At 44.8% G+C, this 17092-nt stretch overlaps 1 protein-coding gene across 1 annotated transcript in view; it reads left to right on the plus strand.

The window, feature by feature from the left end:
* Nucleotides 1-17092, plus strand: part of GABBR2 (gamma-aminobutyric acid type B receptor subunit 2) — an 824150-nt gene that overhangs the window by 315134 nt on the left and 491924 nt on the right. Inside the window, exon 7 of the mRNA XM_060254061.1 lies at nt 2700-2936. Within this exon, the coding sequence (XP_060110044.1) occupies nt 2700-2936 (237 nt within the window). The remainder of the gene's footprint in view (nt 1-2699; nt 2937-17092) is intronic.

Consider the following 17092-nt stretch of genomic DNA (forward strand, 5'->3'; position numbering starts at 1 on the left):
TGCGGTTCGTGTCAGTTTGTGCTTCGTGGCTAAACTACAAACCAAACTCGTTTGTTTGCAAACCAGACTGATTCCTCATTTGTGGCTATGCAAACCCCATTTAAAGAGACTGCAGTACCTTTAAGCAAAGTTTGCAGAAAGCCCAAAAAGCAGCTGAGAGACAGGGAGCAACCTCCTCCTTGCTGCTCAGTTGTTTTGGGTTGTTTTGTACAGTCCCTTTAAACTTTAAAGGGGCCACAAAAGGCTCTTTAAAGTTTAAAGAGATTGCACAAGATAGCCCGAAACAGGTGAGTGATGGGAGTGCCTTTCTGTTGCTCAGCTGTTTTTTGGCTGTCTTCTGGAATGTCTTTCAAGTTTAAAGGGACTGCAGAAGACAGCCTAAAACAGCTCAATTGGTGTTGTGTTTTTTGAAGGGAACAGAAAATAAAGAGTTTAAAGGGACTCAGAATTCCTTTAGAATCATGGAATCATAATGTTGGAAGTTACCTCCAGCTAATCCAACCCTCTGCGCAATGCAGAAAATTCACAAGTACCCTCTCCCTACACACACACCCAGTGACCCCTGCTCCAAACCCACAAGATGGCAAAATATGGGGGGGGAACCCTCTCCAGGATCCTTGGAAAAACTGGTCTGGAAAGAATTGCTGCCTGACCGCGCCTCCCCTCTAAAGTGGCAATCAGCATTTCCCTATGCATGTAAGAAGGGGCCATGAGAACTATTCACTGATGCAGTCCTTCTTGCCCTCCTCATAAGCTGCCTAAGTTTACAGAATCAGCACTGCTGTCAGATGGCCATCTAGCCTCTGTTTGAAAGCCTCCATAGAAGGAGAGCCCACCACCTCCCAAGGAAGCCTGCTTTCTGATCTATCCCTGAATCATCACTGCTTTAAAAGTTTGTGGAAGTTCGTGACAGTCGACCCATCATGAAGTTTTGTTCATCCCTAAAACTGAGTGAATCAACATTTGTGGATGTTATAAACCAGCCCTAACAAGAACTTCTTGCACAGATATTTTTATGTTGTACAGTAAAACATTCTGATGTGAAATGATGACTAAGCTGTGAGTTGGATCCACCTTGCCCAGTTCCCCTCCCTGTGACACTTCCCATCCCTCGTGGCTTTTGTCCATAAAGCTCCCATTATCCGAAACATAACCTCTTGGATGGTCAACGGGGATGCATTCCTTCTTTCACACTCGTGGAAAAACTAGTAATAGCCAACTCCTGACATTTCCATTAAGAATTGCTGAGAGACACTAAATGAAATAATTGTTGAAGCCATCAGGCACCAGAATGAAATTTCTAGGCACCATGGCAACCTTGCGCCTGGGGTTTTTTGAGCTGTGGATTAATGTGTATATGTAAGACAGTGGCTGTATCATGTAACGATGTCTGTGCCTTGCTTTCACTGCTCTGACACTGCTTTTTCCAAGAAGGAGATTCTGTATGCCTCAGTCGACATTTATTGAGGTGTGTTTATTTGTGGAATTTACTGCTGAGGAGCTCATGTAGACAGTCTACTAATGTGACCATCATAATGTAGGACAGGGGTGTGGAACCTTTTTTCTGCCAAGGGCCATATGGATATTTATAACATCATTCATGGGCCATAAAAAATTATCAACTTAAAAAACAGTGCTCCGCCGAGGGAGAATGATTCAGGCCAGCAGAATTAATGCAAATAATTGTTTTTCTATTTGAAGTCATGTGGGGAGAGCCTAATCTGACACACACACACACATACCAGGCCCGCCACCCTAGGCAAATTCAGGGCTTTTTTGTAGAAAAAGCCCATCAGGAACTCAGTAGCATATTGACTACATCCTCTAATATTAGCATATTAGATCACACACTCATTAGCATATCAGGCCACACCATCTGGGATAATCAAGTGCAAACTGAACTGTGACAGTAACTTTTCCAGGTCCTGCAGCAATTCTGGCCAGCTGGCCAGGCCCCAGGAGGCTGCCGCACAGTACATCTGGGCCCTGTGATCCCTGCCTGGCCCTGGGGAGGCTGCTGCACAGAGCAGCTGGGCCCCACGATCCTCGCTGGCCAGCCAGACCCCAGGGAGGTTGCCACATGGCTCGGTTCAGTCCAGCAATTTCCAAGGGCCACACCAAGTGACCTCGAGGGCTGTATACGGCCTTCGGGACAGAGGTTCCCCACCCCTGATGTAGGATAAAAATTCTTGTCTGGAACATAGTGGCAGAATTGAGGAGTAAAGTGTGCTGCAGGCCAAGGGTCAGCAGTTTCTTCTCCCAGAACTTGCTATGACTTTGTTCTTGCCCTGCTCATGCCAACAGGCCCCGCAAGTAGTTCCTTTGTCCCAGCTGGCATGCAGTGCCATCTCAGGCAGGTCTGCTCAGAGGGTGGGCGGGCGGGTGCTTATTCCCAGGACAGGGCTCCTAGGATTCCACTGGGAGGGTCTGAATCCCTTGCAGGAGGCAGGAGGGATTGCCTCTGGAATGTCAGAGGCAGCAAAGGAAGCTCAATCCAGCACAGAGCTGCAGTGACCCTATACTGGATGGAAGCAGGTACTTTGCTGGAGCGACTAGATGATGTGAGCTGAACTATGCCTATCTGGAAGAAATGCTGAAAATCTAAAAAACTTTCACAGTCTTGAGGGCAAAGCTGTTCGCTGATTTCTGGTTTAAATAGTAGATGGTCCAATGAACCAGCTTTCCTTTCTTTTTGGCAGACTCCACAGCAGTATGAAAATGAATATAATGAAAGGAGGGGGACTGTTGAGTCCAGTAAGTTCCATGGCTTTGCTTATGATGGCATCTGGGTCATTGCCAAGACTCTGCAGCGAGCTATGAAGTACCTGAACGCCACCAACAAAAACCAAAAGATCGAGGACTTCAACTACACCAACAAAGAGCTTGGGAAAATTTTTCTGGATGCAATGAATGAGACAAACTTTTTTGGTGTCACGGTAAGCACTGGATTTTAAATGACCTGCTAACTACAGATTTAGAAAAGAATAAACAAACAATGAGCATGAATTACAGAAGGCTGAAAGGACCAAGTCTTTCCTTTCATACGTTATATTTTAATAATTGACACATTAAAATAATAATATGGTGAGTACATGTTTGCAGCCAGGGAGCCAGTACTGGGTATGGCTGTCTGTCAAGTGTACATTCGGTGGTAAACCTTTGCATGCTAACATGTGAAAGTTCAGCCACCTGATTGGAAGCAGTCATAGTAGGGTTTGTACCACTTTGTACCTTGACCTCATACTACTGAGGAGTATGAAAACGTCTTTCTGTGGGGAGTGATTTTCATCTCATTGTAATATAGTGAATTACTTATGTGGATTATCTCTGTCATGTTACAGTTTTCTGCGCCCTCACTTCATCTCGGTTTATGTGACAGCAAAGTTGGCATCTGAGTTTATTTACAGCTCTGGTACTAGTGTCCATGTTCAAATTAGATGTTGTATTATGCATGAGATGTTGTTTAAGATTTTAACATTGATTGGGTCAATATGTCAGGAGAAAGAGACTGAGTTTCTATATACTCTCAATTACTGTGCCCTGGATCTGATGGTAACTGAACCTACCAGAGATGAGGTGATTCTGGACTTGGTTCTAAGTAAGGATCTGGTGAGAGATGTACATGTGATACCACCAGTTGGGAATAATGACCATAATGCTATAAAATTTAACATTTATGTAAATAAGGAGTTGCCTCTAAAGACTAATGCAGCCACATTTAACTTTAGAAGTGTAACTTTTTTTAAATGGGCGTGTGAGGAAGAAACTGAAAGGAAAGGTAAGGAGGGTCAAATCCCTTTGGGAAGTTTGGAGACTATTTAAAACTACAATACTGAAAAACCATAGAGAATGTATACCATAGATTAGAAAAGGTATGATTAGGTATTTAAAAAGGCCTGCATGGTTAATGAACAAAGTAATAAAAGCCGTAAAACATAAGATGGGTTCCTTCAAGCAGTGGAAGGCTAGTTCAAGTGAGGTCAATAAAAGGGAGCACAGGATTTGGCAAATTAAATGCAAGTCAGTAATCAAACAGGCAAAAAGAGACTATGAGGAACATATCACACACACACAAGAAGACTAATAATAAAAATTTCTTTAAATACATTAGAAGCAGAAAATCAGCCAGGGAGGCAATGGGACCCTTGAATGGCCAAGAAGTAAAAGGATTACTAAAAGATGATATTGAAATGGCAGAGAAGCTGAATGCTTTTTTTTTCTTTTTTTTGGGGGGGGGGGGGTGGTGCGGCCTCTGTCTCCACTATCAAAGATGAGAGATGTTTGTCCACTCCAGAACTGCAGATTTCAGGAGGGGTGCTGAAAGACCAGAGTCAGATTGAGGTGATGAGAGAGGAGGCTGTACAAGTGATAGACAAATTAAAAACTGACAAATCATCAGGGCCAGGTGGCATACATCAAAGACTTCTGAAAGAACTCAAATGTGGATCTCCTGACAAAAATTTGCAATCTGTCACTAAAATCTGCCTCCATACCTGAGAACTGGAAGATAGCTAATGTAATCCCCATCTTTTAAAAAGATTCCAGAGGAGATATGGAAAATTACAGGCTGATTAGTCTAACATAGATACTGGGTAAGTTGGTGGGATCTGTTATTAAAGATATAATTAGTTTATTAAATATAGTAAGGAAAGATCTTGTCTTACTAAGCTTTTAGAGTCCTTTGAGGGAGTGAACAGACATGTGGACAGGGGTGACCCAATAGATGTTGTTTACCTAGACTTCCAGAAAGCTTTTGATAAAGTTCCTCACTGAAGGCTCCAGAGTAAGCTCAGCAGTCATGGGATAAGAGGACAAGATGGAGTGGAAAAAGTTCAGAAGATACGTAGAAAAAGAGTGGAAAATAAAAGGACATTGGACAATTTTTGATAATGACTAAGTACAAGAGGGAGGAGGAAAATAATTTTGGTTCTTATTAATTAAGGGTACCTTTAATATTAAGATTTTAAGTATATAACTCCGGCGGGGGTCAAGTAATGGGGGGAGGGGTGGGTAGAAAGTAATATATGGGATAGATAAAAAAGTAATTATTAATGATGTAAGAAATTGAAATTTATTACCATATGTTACTAATAAAATTGTTTGAAGCAAAGAGGACAAGATGACAAAGCAGAACTGTTCCGCCAGGCCTCTGATGGAAGCATCTAATAGATGAGGATGACATTTCCATCTGATTGACCCTTCTGCTTCCTCTCTCTCCTGCCTCTTCCCAGTTTGGATACTGTATTGCTGTGTGCCATGTATTCAACTCAGTTTGTTATTATTGGTTTTATTATGAACATAAGAGAAGCCATGTTGGATCAGGCCAATGGCCCATCCAGCCCAACACTCTTGTCTCGCACAGTGGCCAAAAAAATTATATATACACACATATACATATATATATACACACATTGTGGCATCTCTGCTCCATATTTTTATCTAACCCCTTCTTGAAGCTGGCTATCCTTATAGCCGCTACCACCTCATGTGGCAGTGAATTCCACATGTTAATCACCCTTTGGATGAAGAAGTACTTCCTTTTATCCGTTTTAACCCGACTGCTCAACAATTTCATCGAATGCCCATGAGTGATTACTTTTGAGAATTGTTTTAATATTGAATTATGGTTCTTGTTATTATAAGTTGTAACTCATTGTCATTGAGAGCCTTGTGGTGGAAGGAGAGGGTGAGTAATAAATTGAGGGGGAAAAATAAATAAAGTCCTCTTGTGGATTAAAACCTGGTTAATTAACAGGAAACAGATTGAATGCTGGAGGCTGGGAAGCCATGGGGTACCACAGGGCTTGGTACAGAGTCCGGTACTTTTTAGCTTGTTCATTAATGATTCAAAGTTGGGAGTAAGCAGTGAAGTGGCCGAGTCTGCAGATGACACTAACTTGTTCAGGGTGGTGAGGATCAGGGAGGATCCAGAGGGATCTGGCGATTGGACATCAATGTGACAAATGAGGTTCAGTGTGAGCAAGTGCAAAGTAATGCACTTTTGAACCCAAAACACTAACTTTTGGGTGTGATCACATTAGCAGTTTGGCCCAATATAGCCACCCTTCCCCTCCATATTAAATGGGCACAATAATGTGCACATCTGGATCTCGTGCCCTCTTGTCCTTACCTCATGCTAAGATGACTCCTATGCAGATCCAGTAGTCACCAGCAAATTCCAGTGGCTTCCCCAGCGAAGTGCTTCCATGGCAGGTTTCCGGTTGTTTGATAGCTATGGGTGCAGATGTATTAATTGTCAAAGCAATGGTGGGGATACTCCATTCATTTCCTCCTCCCAAGCATGGAGTTAATGAACAGCATCCTTTTCTTAGGGATCAAGGTGTCAAGCATGCGATTTTCAAATGAACGAGTCAAGTAGATACAAAACTACGTTTATTGCTAAATAAAAACTACGTTTATTGCTAAATAAAAACGTTTATTGCTAAATAAAAACTACGTTATCAGTATCTCGTCCTTGCTTTCCCAGATGGCCTACACTCCCATTTAGGAATGTATGGGAAGGTGTTACTGGCAGGGAAGTGTTTCCACTTGATCAAATAATACAACACTCCACGCTTAAATTTTGCATCTAAAATTTCTTGCACTTCATGATGACTCTGATTCCCAATCTGGATAGGTTGTGGAGCTGGCGGTCGAGGGTGCCAAGGGGTACCACCTAGGTCTCTGCGCGGAAGACTGCAATGAAATACAGGGTATATTTTACTAAACAGTTTGGGTAATTCCAGTTCCACAGTCACTTTGTTGATTACCCACTTGATAAGCCAGCTTCTTAGAAGGTTGATTCAGGCGTAAGTTTTTGGTCGATACAAACACTGTATCCCCCACCTTGAAATCCCACACTAGAACATGTGATTTGTCATATTGTTTTTTATAAGCTTCCTTGGCCACTTCCAAGTTCTCCTGTATGAGCTTCCAACTCTCTCCTAATTTTCCCCACCATTGCTCAAAAGTTGTGGGATCTCTAGGCCCCTCTCCCCCCCGGCAATAACGGGACACGCTTGCCCTCGTATCCATTCACTGTCTGGAAAGGCGACGCCTTGGTTGAGATGTGAACACTATTGTTATACCCATACTCAGCAAACGGCAGCAGATCCACCCAGTTGGATTGTTGGTGATTCACATAACACCGTAAATACTGCTCTAGAAGCGCATTCACTCGTTCCGTCTGGCCGTCCGTCTGGGGATGGTAAGCTGAGCTCAAGCCTTGTTCTATACCATCAATTTGCAAAACTCCCGCCAAAAGTTGGCAACGAATTGCGGGCCACAGTCACTAATTATCTTATCTGGGAATGAGTAGATTTTCACAATGTGATGGAAAAACAAGTATGCCAGTTTTTTGGCCGTAGGCAGTTGTGCACATGGAATGAAATGTGCTTGCTTTGAAAATGTGTCCACTACTACCAGAATTAGAGTTTTCCTTGCGAGATGGGCAATTCTACTATAAAGTCCATGGACATCACGGACCAGGGGCGTGTCGCTGTTTCCAAAGGTTTCAATAGACCAGGAGGCTTTCCCCCCTCCATTTGGCCATTAGGCAGATGGAGAAGGATGCCACAAATTTGGATATGTCCTTTTTCATAGAGGGCCACCAGAACTGTCTATTGATCAAATGTAGTGTCTTCATGTACCCAAAATGCCCCGCCAGTTTATTGGAATGGCAAAATTGTAAAACCTCCACGTGGAGGCTTGTAGGAACATATAATTTACCATCCTTGTACCAGTACCCATCCTCCCCTTTCTGCACTTCACCTGGCCGATCTCCCTCCTCGTTTTCAGTTTCTGTGGCTAGTCGCTTCCCTCCCCACTTCTCTGTATGAAGGTTCTGCTTGGACCGGGCCCAGGTAGTTACCATGCCTGCCACTTGGGTGGGAGAGATCAGAGAGTCTACTACCTCCTCCCTCTGACTTGTGCTGGGGAAGTCGCGAAAGGGCGTCTGCCAAAAAGTTTTTAGTTCCTGGTATGTGCTTCAGACTGAAATCAAATTTCGAACAGAACCCCGCCCACCGAATCTGCTTTTCAGTGAGCTTATGGCGACCTGTAAGTGCTTCCAAATTTTTGTGATCAGTCCAAATTTCAAATGGTACTTTGGCTCCTTCTAGCCATGATCTCCAGGTCTTTAGCGCGTAAGTCACTGGAAATGCCTCATCCCATACAGACCAGTTTCGTTGCTCATGGGAAAATTTTTTAGAAATTTAACCACAGGGTTTCAATTGCTCCTCCTCATCCCTCTGCATGAGGATAGCTCCTACCGTGACGTCAGTGGTGTCACATTGAACAATGAAGGGCTTCAGCTCATTGGGGTGACTCAAGACAGGTTCACTTGTAAATAGTCTTTTAAGCTTGGTAAATGCCTCCTGACACCTAGGCGCCCAATTCAATTTTGCCTGCGGTTTTTTGGCGTCAGGACCCCTCCCTTTAGTTTTCAACAGTTCAGTAAGGGGTAACATCGTCTGGGCGAACCCCTGAATGAAATTACAGTAAAAATTGGTGAACCCGAGAAATGACTGGAGCTGTCTACATGTCCTCAGGGGAGCTCAATCTAATACCGCTTGGACCTTACTCGGATCCATGGCCAGTCCCTTCCCAGACACTCTGAAACCCAAGTAATCAAGTTTGGTCCAGTGGAACTCACATTTAGACAACTTAGCATACAATTTGTGCTTTTGGAACGTGCTGAGGACCTCTCGCACCAGTTTCACATGTGATTTGAGATCCTCTGAATAGATAATGATGTCATCCAGGTACACCACCACCGCCTTATACAAATACTCTCTCAACACTTAATGTATAAAGTTCATAAAGACTCCTGGGGCCCCTTGGAGGCCAAACGGCATCACCAAGTATTCAAATTGTCCCATAGGGGTATTGAAGGCTGTTTTCCATTCGTCCCCCTCTTTTATGCGCACTCTGAAGTACACATCTCTTAGGTCCAACTTGGTAAAAATCTGCCCCTCCGATACCGTACTGAGTAAGTCCTTGATGAGGGGTATCGGGTAGGCATTAAATCCCATTAATACCGCAAAAATCAGTACATAGTCTGAGCGAGCCATCCTTCTTCTTCTGAAAGAGGACGGGGGCTGCATGGGGGGCTGTAGCAGGCCGTATGAAGCCCCTTTTCAGGTTTTTAACTAGGAATTTGCGTAGTTCCATCTTTTCAGCCCACCCCATCGAGTACAGCTTTGCTTTCAGTATGTTTGCCCCGGGATCAACTCAATGGCACAATCTGTCTCTCTATGGGGAGGGGGTTCGTCCGCTCCCTGCTCACTGAACACCCCCGTAAGTCCCGATATGCTTTGGGGATCGCTTGAACTTCCTCCACCGTTAAGCAAACCTTTTCATTCCGGGGCGGGGGGTTAGGTCCCCACTCCCTTTTCCACTGATGAGTTTGACATTTCACATCAGTGAATTCTATTGTCGGATCTCCCCATCGGGTGTCTGGCTCATGCTTCGCTAACCAACCCACCCCCAACACCACATCATATGAGGAAGAGGGAGCTATTACGGAGGCCTCTTTGTCCCAATGATCCTCAATGCCCACTGGGACCAACTGAGTTTCCAAAATACAAGGTTCCCCCTTCATCACCGACCCATCCATCTGTTCAAATTGAATAGGATGGGGCAAGGAAGCTGTGGGGAGTCCCAGAGCATCCACCAATTTAGGGGTGATTATGTCCCTCGTGCACCCCGAGTCAATCATGGCCTTCACATGGATGAACCGTCTAAGCTTGCAGTTTAGCAAAGTCAATGGAACAAAAATAACAACCCGGTTATTCTCACCCTGAGCAGTGCCAGTGATTCTGCGACCTGCTGGTTGGTACCATTTAGAGCAGGTCGATCTCGTTTCCTGCCGGCTCGTCCTCCCAGGACATCTCACTCAGCTCGTCGATGATGATGGTCTCCTCCTCCAGAGTCGAACTTGCCGCCACGCTGCTCTTCGCCGCATCCTTAGGGTGGCTGGTTGACTTCTTCGGCGTTGGGGTGCTTGTCTTTGTAGCGGCCGACGCTGGTCGCGGGGGATTGGGACAGTTGATGACCAGGTGGTTTGGGTCACCACAGAGAAAGCATTTGTGGGTTGACGGGGATCTTCCTGCTCCTCCCCCCACCTGGGTCTTCTTCACCTCCGTTTTCACCCCGGCTTTCCGGTCACGACTTCCCTTGCCGCTCTGCTGCTGTCATTGTAAAGCCACTCTTTTCATGTTAATCTCTACTTCGCCAGCCAGTTGTATCCACCCTATCAGGGTGGTCAGCCTCGCTTGCTACAGGGCCCGAACCAGTACACTCGCGTTCAGCCCGCTGGTGAAATGCTCGATCTTCATCAGCTCGCTCCAACCTCTCACCTTAGCTGCATTGGAGCGGAACTCGGCTGCGTACTCGCGGATTGACTTAGATCCTTGCTGGATGACCCTCAGGGTGGCCAGTGCACGGGTCTCCTGCAGGGGATCTTCATACTTGGTCAGTAGCACCTGGAGGAAGGTGGCAACATTGTCCAGCTCTGGGCTCATTGCCTCGTACAAGCTCACATACCAGCGCTTAGCTGCCCCCTTTAGCTTCGACCCAAGGTAATCGACCCTGCGGAATTTGTCTGGGAAGGTGTTCCCCCAGTAGTGCATGTAGCTGTTGGCCTGGATGGTGAAGTACTCCACTTCTTCTGGGTCCCCATCAAAAGTGGCTTCCTACTCCCTTCCTTGCCCCCCTTCTTGGGGAAGAGGCACCCCCATTGGTTGTGCCCTGGGCAGGATCACGGAGGGTCTAGCCGCGGGTGGTTGTGGGATTCCTCTTGGGTCTCTCGGTCTCATGATTCGATTGACCTGCTTACTGAATTCTTTGGCCATGAGGGTGGCAGTTGCTTGCATCTCATCCCACAACCTCTTGGCAACCCCCTTGACCTCTTTCCTCACCATCAAGCGGAATTCTCAGGTCACTTCATCTTCTTCTTTCCCCTGACCCGACGGTTCTTGGGGTCCTTCCACCTCCACCTCCAACAAGGGGGCTTCGGCTTTCGTGCATGCATGCGTTAGCAGTGGCGCCACACTCCTCCCTGGGCTCCCAGATGGCCTACACTCCCATGTAGGAATGTATGGGAAGGTGTTACTTCTTCTCTTCTCACTATTAGTTTCGTTTCTCACTATTCTATTATCCCAAGCAATAAAGCAAGTAGGGGGGAAGGGAACAAATAACAGAACCAAGCCACACTGACTCCCCATGATGTTTCACAGACCAGTTTCAAAGAGAGCCATAAAACCATAAATCACCAATAAGTTTTACCATGCTTGACACAAGGAACACGATGTAATATATTGCATTGCAATCACTATTCTGATATACTATTCTGAAAAATAAATACACTAAAATACAGAGGATGTATTCTCGGTGGGAATGCATATGTAAAGACTGAATGAGTTTAGCATATGTTAATAGATAAGAAACGAATAGCCCTGTGAGTCCTGGGTGTGTGTGTTTGTTCTGAATGTTGTAATAACTTGTAATTCAGCATAACAACTAAGAAGGTCACTGTTGCACATCTGTCTCCTGTTTGGACATACTTATTGCCTTGGTAAGGGAATTTTACTTGTACGTTTAGGACCTAATTGGGAAAGTATATATTGGCAATATTACTATTTACAGTATATGTAATTGCTGCTGACATAAGGTCAGATACATCTGTTTAGTTTAGTTTTCCTTCTCTTTTTGGATGAATCAGGGACCCATTGCTTTTTAGTAGGTTTGGGGTACACCATGAAAACATCTGAAGGTTATATGGCAGTCTAGACCCTCAACCAAATTGAAGATTTCTAGGCAGGCAGAGCAAGGGCAGTCATCTCTGAAGTCTGAGTGGACTCTGCCAGAATTGTTTGGGATGGAACCAGATGTTTCTGCTGTTTCCTGGTTGTCTCTGCAGGCCCCAGCATGAAGACATATGGAAGCTGAACCAAGTAAATAGGAAAAAATACTTCTGAGCTTACAGGTATTTTTACAGCTACTGCAGAAAGGAAAGTAAAAACTGATCTGAAAATAAATCTTTCTGGGGTGCATGCCTGTAACAAAAATTATCTGTTGGAGAGCTCCTCCCCCAATTAAATGGAGACCTTTTCAGTGCCTAATGAGCTTTCCAAGCAGAAGGGCTATAAATATTTTATGGGCTTCCTAGTTCAGTTTCTTGTAAAGGTTGGTCAGGAAGTGCATCTGTTTTAAAATTTGCAAGAAGTGGGAAGCCTTTTAAATAGCCACATTAATGTACACAGTTCCCTAGTGTGTTACCATGGCTTGTCTTTTTGTCTGCAAGTAAACAACACAGCTTCTATACTGACATTTCTTTGCTTGGAGGATCTGACTGTCACAAATTCCTTCTAACAAGCATAATCCAGAAGAAAAGAAAGTCCCCATACTGGCATGCACTGAGAGAAATAGGACATGTACCTGGACAATCAGAAAAATCCCCTCTCCCCCCTCCCCCGGCTGTGCTCTAGTTTTGTGGTGATTCTGGGCTGAAGTTGAGCAACATCTAGGAGGACTTGGCCAAAAGCAGAAGGCAGCCAGGAGCGACACCTGACTGTATGGGTGCTACAGAACCTTGGAGAGCTCCCTGGGATAGCAGGATGCAAACCACTGTGAAGTTCAGCTTCCCTCCTCTGCAATGCCAGATGACTTGTTGAGCCACACAAGGCATTTAAAAGAACAATGCTGCCATTGGGAAATGCCCTTTTCAGGAACACTGAAGACAGCAAACGATCTGGGATGGTTGGTGCACTAATTCCCCGGAGGTCTGAGTTGCCGTTCCCACATTCGGAGCCTGGTAACTCCTGCTCAGAGAGCTCTGTGGAAAGTCTCTGCTGGATTCTGAAAGTGATGGGCTCCAATACCTCCTGGAGACCAGTGGATCCGCTAGGAGCCTGAGGCCTCTCCCTGAATGCTGCCTGCACTCGTCTTGCTAGCAATAAATGAGAGGAAAATGCATAGAACATCTGTATTTTGAGCAGAGTGACTTCCAATCTCCTTTCCCTTCCTCTCCCCACAACAGACAGCCTGTGAGGTAGGTGGGGCTGAGAGAGCTCTGACAGAAACTGCTCTTGAGAGGAACAGCACTGATATAACTATGGCTGACCCAAGGTCACACCAACAGTTGCATGTGGAGGTCTGGGGAATCAGACCTGGTTCTCCCAGATTAGAGTACTCACTCTTAACCACTGCACCAAACTAGCTTTCATAAATAGAAATATACTTGGTGGTTTTTAACAGTAATCTTTGACTCATAGAGTCCCTCTCTTTTATGAGATTGGCACAAGTCCTTCCTTGCCTTTCTTACCTTGTTGTATCCACAGTCCTTAAAGCTCATGGTGATGTGCTGTTGTGACAAGTAGTATCACTCCTCAGGACCAGTCTTGCTGTGTGAAATGAGGCCACTGCAATGTAGGAATACGCCCATACTCTGCCTTGTTCCCTAGTTTCGCCTAGAGGCATATTTTGCTGGGTATTTCTGCAGCAAGGGGAGGTTATTGTAAAAGCATTTCTATTTTGGAACATAGAAATGGAGTAACTGACAGCTTTTTGCTATAATAAATTTTAAATGATTTGGACAGCAGCTTCAAAACTAGCTGCTTTCAGTGCATCTCCACTCCAAGTTCCTTATTCGATAATTTTTGGCAGAAAATAATTGTAAACACTTCAAAGATCTCTGTAAACACATACTCCATTTAATTGTTTAGAAGCTAAAAATATTTAAAGTTAATTTTATAAATATTTTGAACTCCTCCTTGGCCAAATTTTTCAGTGTGATACTATGATAGATGTCAGACAGGTATTTTGTTTCCTGACAGGACTTTTAAAGTGGCAGTGTGGGAAATCCTTTAAACTGCAGTACCTGAAGACAAGGGACACATCCTGTTCAGATTGCCAAACCACACAGTTGTTTCTGGGATTTATCTTCTTATTTCAGCACTTTATATGGTGATAACCTGGAATCTTGATAAACAGACGTTTAATCCTACAATATGAAGTATTCCATGCAATGCAATTTGCTTATCTATCTGCTTCACACTCAAGAATTTGCAGGTAATCTGGGAGACCAAACCAGCCAGGTTGATGAAGCCAGAAATAAGGGGGTGCAGAAGGAGGGCCCAGGGTGCAGGCAGGTGTGAATGCTATATCTGCACATGAGGCTGTTTCATGAGCTCAGTCTATAGTATTTATTCATGATAGCATTCTGAACATGCTGTTACTACAGTCTAAATTTTGCATTTGTTGCTATTTCATAGAGCCCAAATGTTTCTAGAGTGTTACATGGTAGCATAAGCGAAGGACAAGATCCTGCACGTAGAGTTTGTCATTAATGCTTAACTGCTTGGGTCTGCTATGGCGGGAAGGGAAGAAGAGGCCAGGCTAGCATTTGCTTCCTGTGTGCAGCAAACAGGCACAAAGGGACTGCACAAAATACAGACATTCTACTTTATCACATTTATAAGAAGAAGAAGATATTGGATTTATATCCCGCCCTCCACTCCGAAGAGTCTCAGAGCGGCTCACAATCTCCTTTATCTCCCTCCCCCACAACAGACACCCTGTGAGGTGGGTGGGGCTGGAGAGGGCTCTCCCAGCAGCTGCCCTTTCAAGGACAACTTCTGCCAGGGCTATGGCTGACCCAAGGCCATTCCAGCAGGTGCAAGTGGAGGAGTGGGGAATCAAACCCGGTTCTCCCAGATAAGAGTCCGCACACTTAACCACTACACCAAACTGACTCTCCAAACTACCCCCCTTTGCTCTCATATTAGCGGCCCCGTGGCACAGAGTGGTAAAGCAGCAGTACTGCAGTACTGTGGTTTGAATTCTGCTCACGACCTGAAGCTCTGACCTCAAACCAGACCTTCCCTCAAAGGTTTGGTCCAAATATCAGATCCAACGTTTTCATATATTGGGCTTGCTGTGTCTTGAGAGAGGCCCTTGGCAACCGAAGAGACTACAGACTCCAGCAAGGTAATCTCAGCATGAGGTCCCCAAAAACAGTCAGCCTAGGTGTCTCCAGCACCATGCTCACAGCTGTCTCAGACACACAACCAACTGAGGAAGTAGGTGGCCAGTAAACCAGCTGAATGCTTAATCTGTCCTTAGACTCCAGGATAAGGGGCAGACTCATGCCAGTGATCCGTCTCTGGGAATCTGCAAAAAGGGAAAACCATATGGAGGATGAGAACCGATCCTCTTGCCTGCCCTCGAATGCTGGGGTGATGAAGGGCCATATAACCAAGCAGAGTTAATTGGGACAGAACACCATACGATTTTCTTTCAGTCAAGGCACCGTTATGCAAGCCAACTTTTTCTTTCTCCAGCAATCCTCGTTCATATGGCATTGCACAATAATAAAGAAGATATTCACTTTAATGGCATTTATGGCAAGGTGTGTTTTGACCTGTGTGGCCCAGGCTAGTCTGATCCTGTCAGACTTTAGGAGTTAAACTTGGCCAGCCCTGCTTTGTACTTGGATGGGAGAGCCCCTAGGAAGTCACAACCTGACAGAGCATACAGAGAGAAGCCACCCCTGCACGGGCACAAGCAAAATGTGGGGGCTTTTGAAAAAAGTGTCCTGATGACCACTTAGACAGCACTTCTTTTAGCAATCGTAATTCTTTCTCTCTCTCTTTTTATAATAATGCTTTTGTAATCATTATTATATAGGGAATGGGTTACTGGGAAAAAGGGGGTATTATAATCAGATTATCATTTATCATCAACAGCTATTATATCTTGTCTTTGTTGAGGACACAGTTCTGATATGTGATACATCACAAAATTATATCTTTTCCACTTAATTTCTTAACAGCAGTTTCTCGGAGTGTCAATATTCTATTCTTATTTAAAAAGCAATTGTAATTCTTGCTGTCCTTGTCAGGAGGGGGAATGCATTCATTTGCATATCTATTTTATGATTTGTGGGAATTCTGTATTTTCTTTAAGGGAAGACTGAAACTTGTAAGGAATGATTAAATTTGAAAGCATTGGTTTCCCTCTAATGTGATTAGATTGCTAGGTCCTTCAGCAAGAATTTCCCACAAGTTGCAGAGAAATGGTAACATGAGTTGGCAGGCCAATTTGGGGAGGAGAGAGGGAGGAAAGGAGGCAAGTGGCCCTCCTTGATGACTTATATTTTGTGTTCAGAGTGCTGGAGGCTTTAAAATGTCCATATTCCTGCTGTAATGGGGAAGAGATTTCTTATTTTCTGTCTGTGTGGGTAAGGAAAAAGGGAACTCTTCTGCATTGGCTGGCATGGGTGTATATAAGCAGAGTAGGGGGTTTTTTTGGCGGGAGGGGAAGAGGAGTTGCATTATGAAGGAGAGGATGCTGCAGAGGAAATCCTGCTAAATGCCAACATGTCTTTACCCTTTTTATATCTTCAAATGGCAGCCTGGCATTTTGCAGGTTTAATTCTGCAACCTCTTCACCATCACCACTAAACATAAAGAATCAGTTCGTTCTCTCTCTCTCTCTCTCTCTCTCTCGCACACACACAATCCTTTTGCTATTTCTTATGAGAAAGTCCACACATCAAGGGTCAGTCCCCATCAAGGGTGGCATCTTTCACTTCTGGTCTTTCCTTCTAGCTCGGTAAATTCCATGACATTCCCATAGTGCAGACTTGGAGAGACCATAGAAGCCATTGTTTTGTTAATTCTCCTCAGAGCTTTCACAGGCTTTTCCAAACAATCAGTTTGTAGACACATTCCACTACCTCACAGGGAGCTGCTTTTTTGGCTGAGGAAAAATTTCAGATCTTCTTCGTGGTCTCTGTGCAGTCCCACACATGGGTTTTCCCGCCAGGATGAACCCGACCTCGGAGATTTTAAAAGCTAGCCTAGGCGTTATTTTTGGTGCGCGTTCCCTCCTGCTCTGGGGAGCAGGCATCCACTGCGCATGCCTGGAGCGAGGGGAAGGCGCTCCACCCACCCAGTTTCTTTCTAACCGCCGCCCGGGATAGTCTTACCTCACTGCGTCTCCTTCGTCTACTAGCTTTTGCCTACCTTATTTCTTCCGACCGACCTTCAGTCTTCTATCGTCCTTTGCTTTTCGTCCTTCTTCTTACTGG

This window comes from Heteronotia binoei, chromosome 14 (genome assembly GCF_032191835.1).
Source record: "Heteronotia binoei isolate CCM8104 ecotype False Entrance Well chromosome 14, APGP_CSIRO_Hbin_v1, whole genome shotgun sequence".
NCBI lineage: Eukaryota > Metazoa > Chordata > Lepidosauria > Squamata > Gekkonidae > Heteronotia > Heteronotia binoei.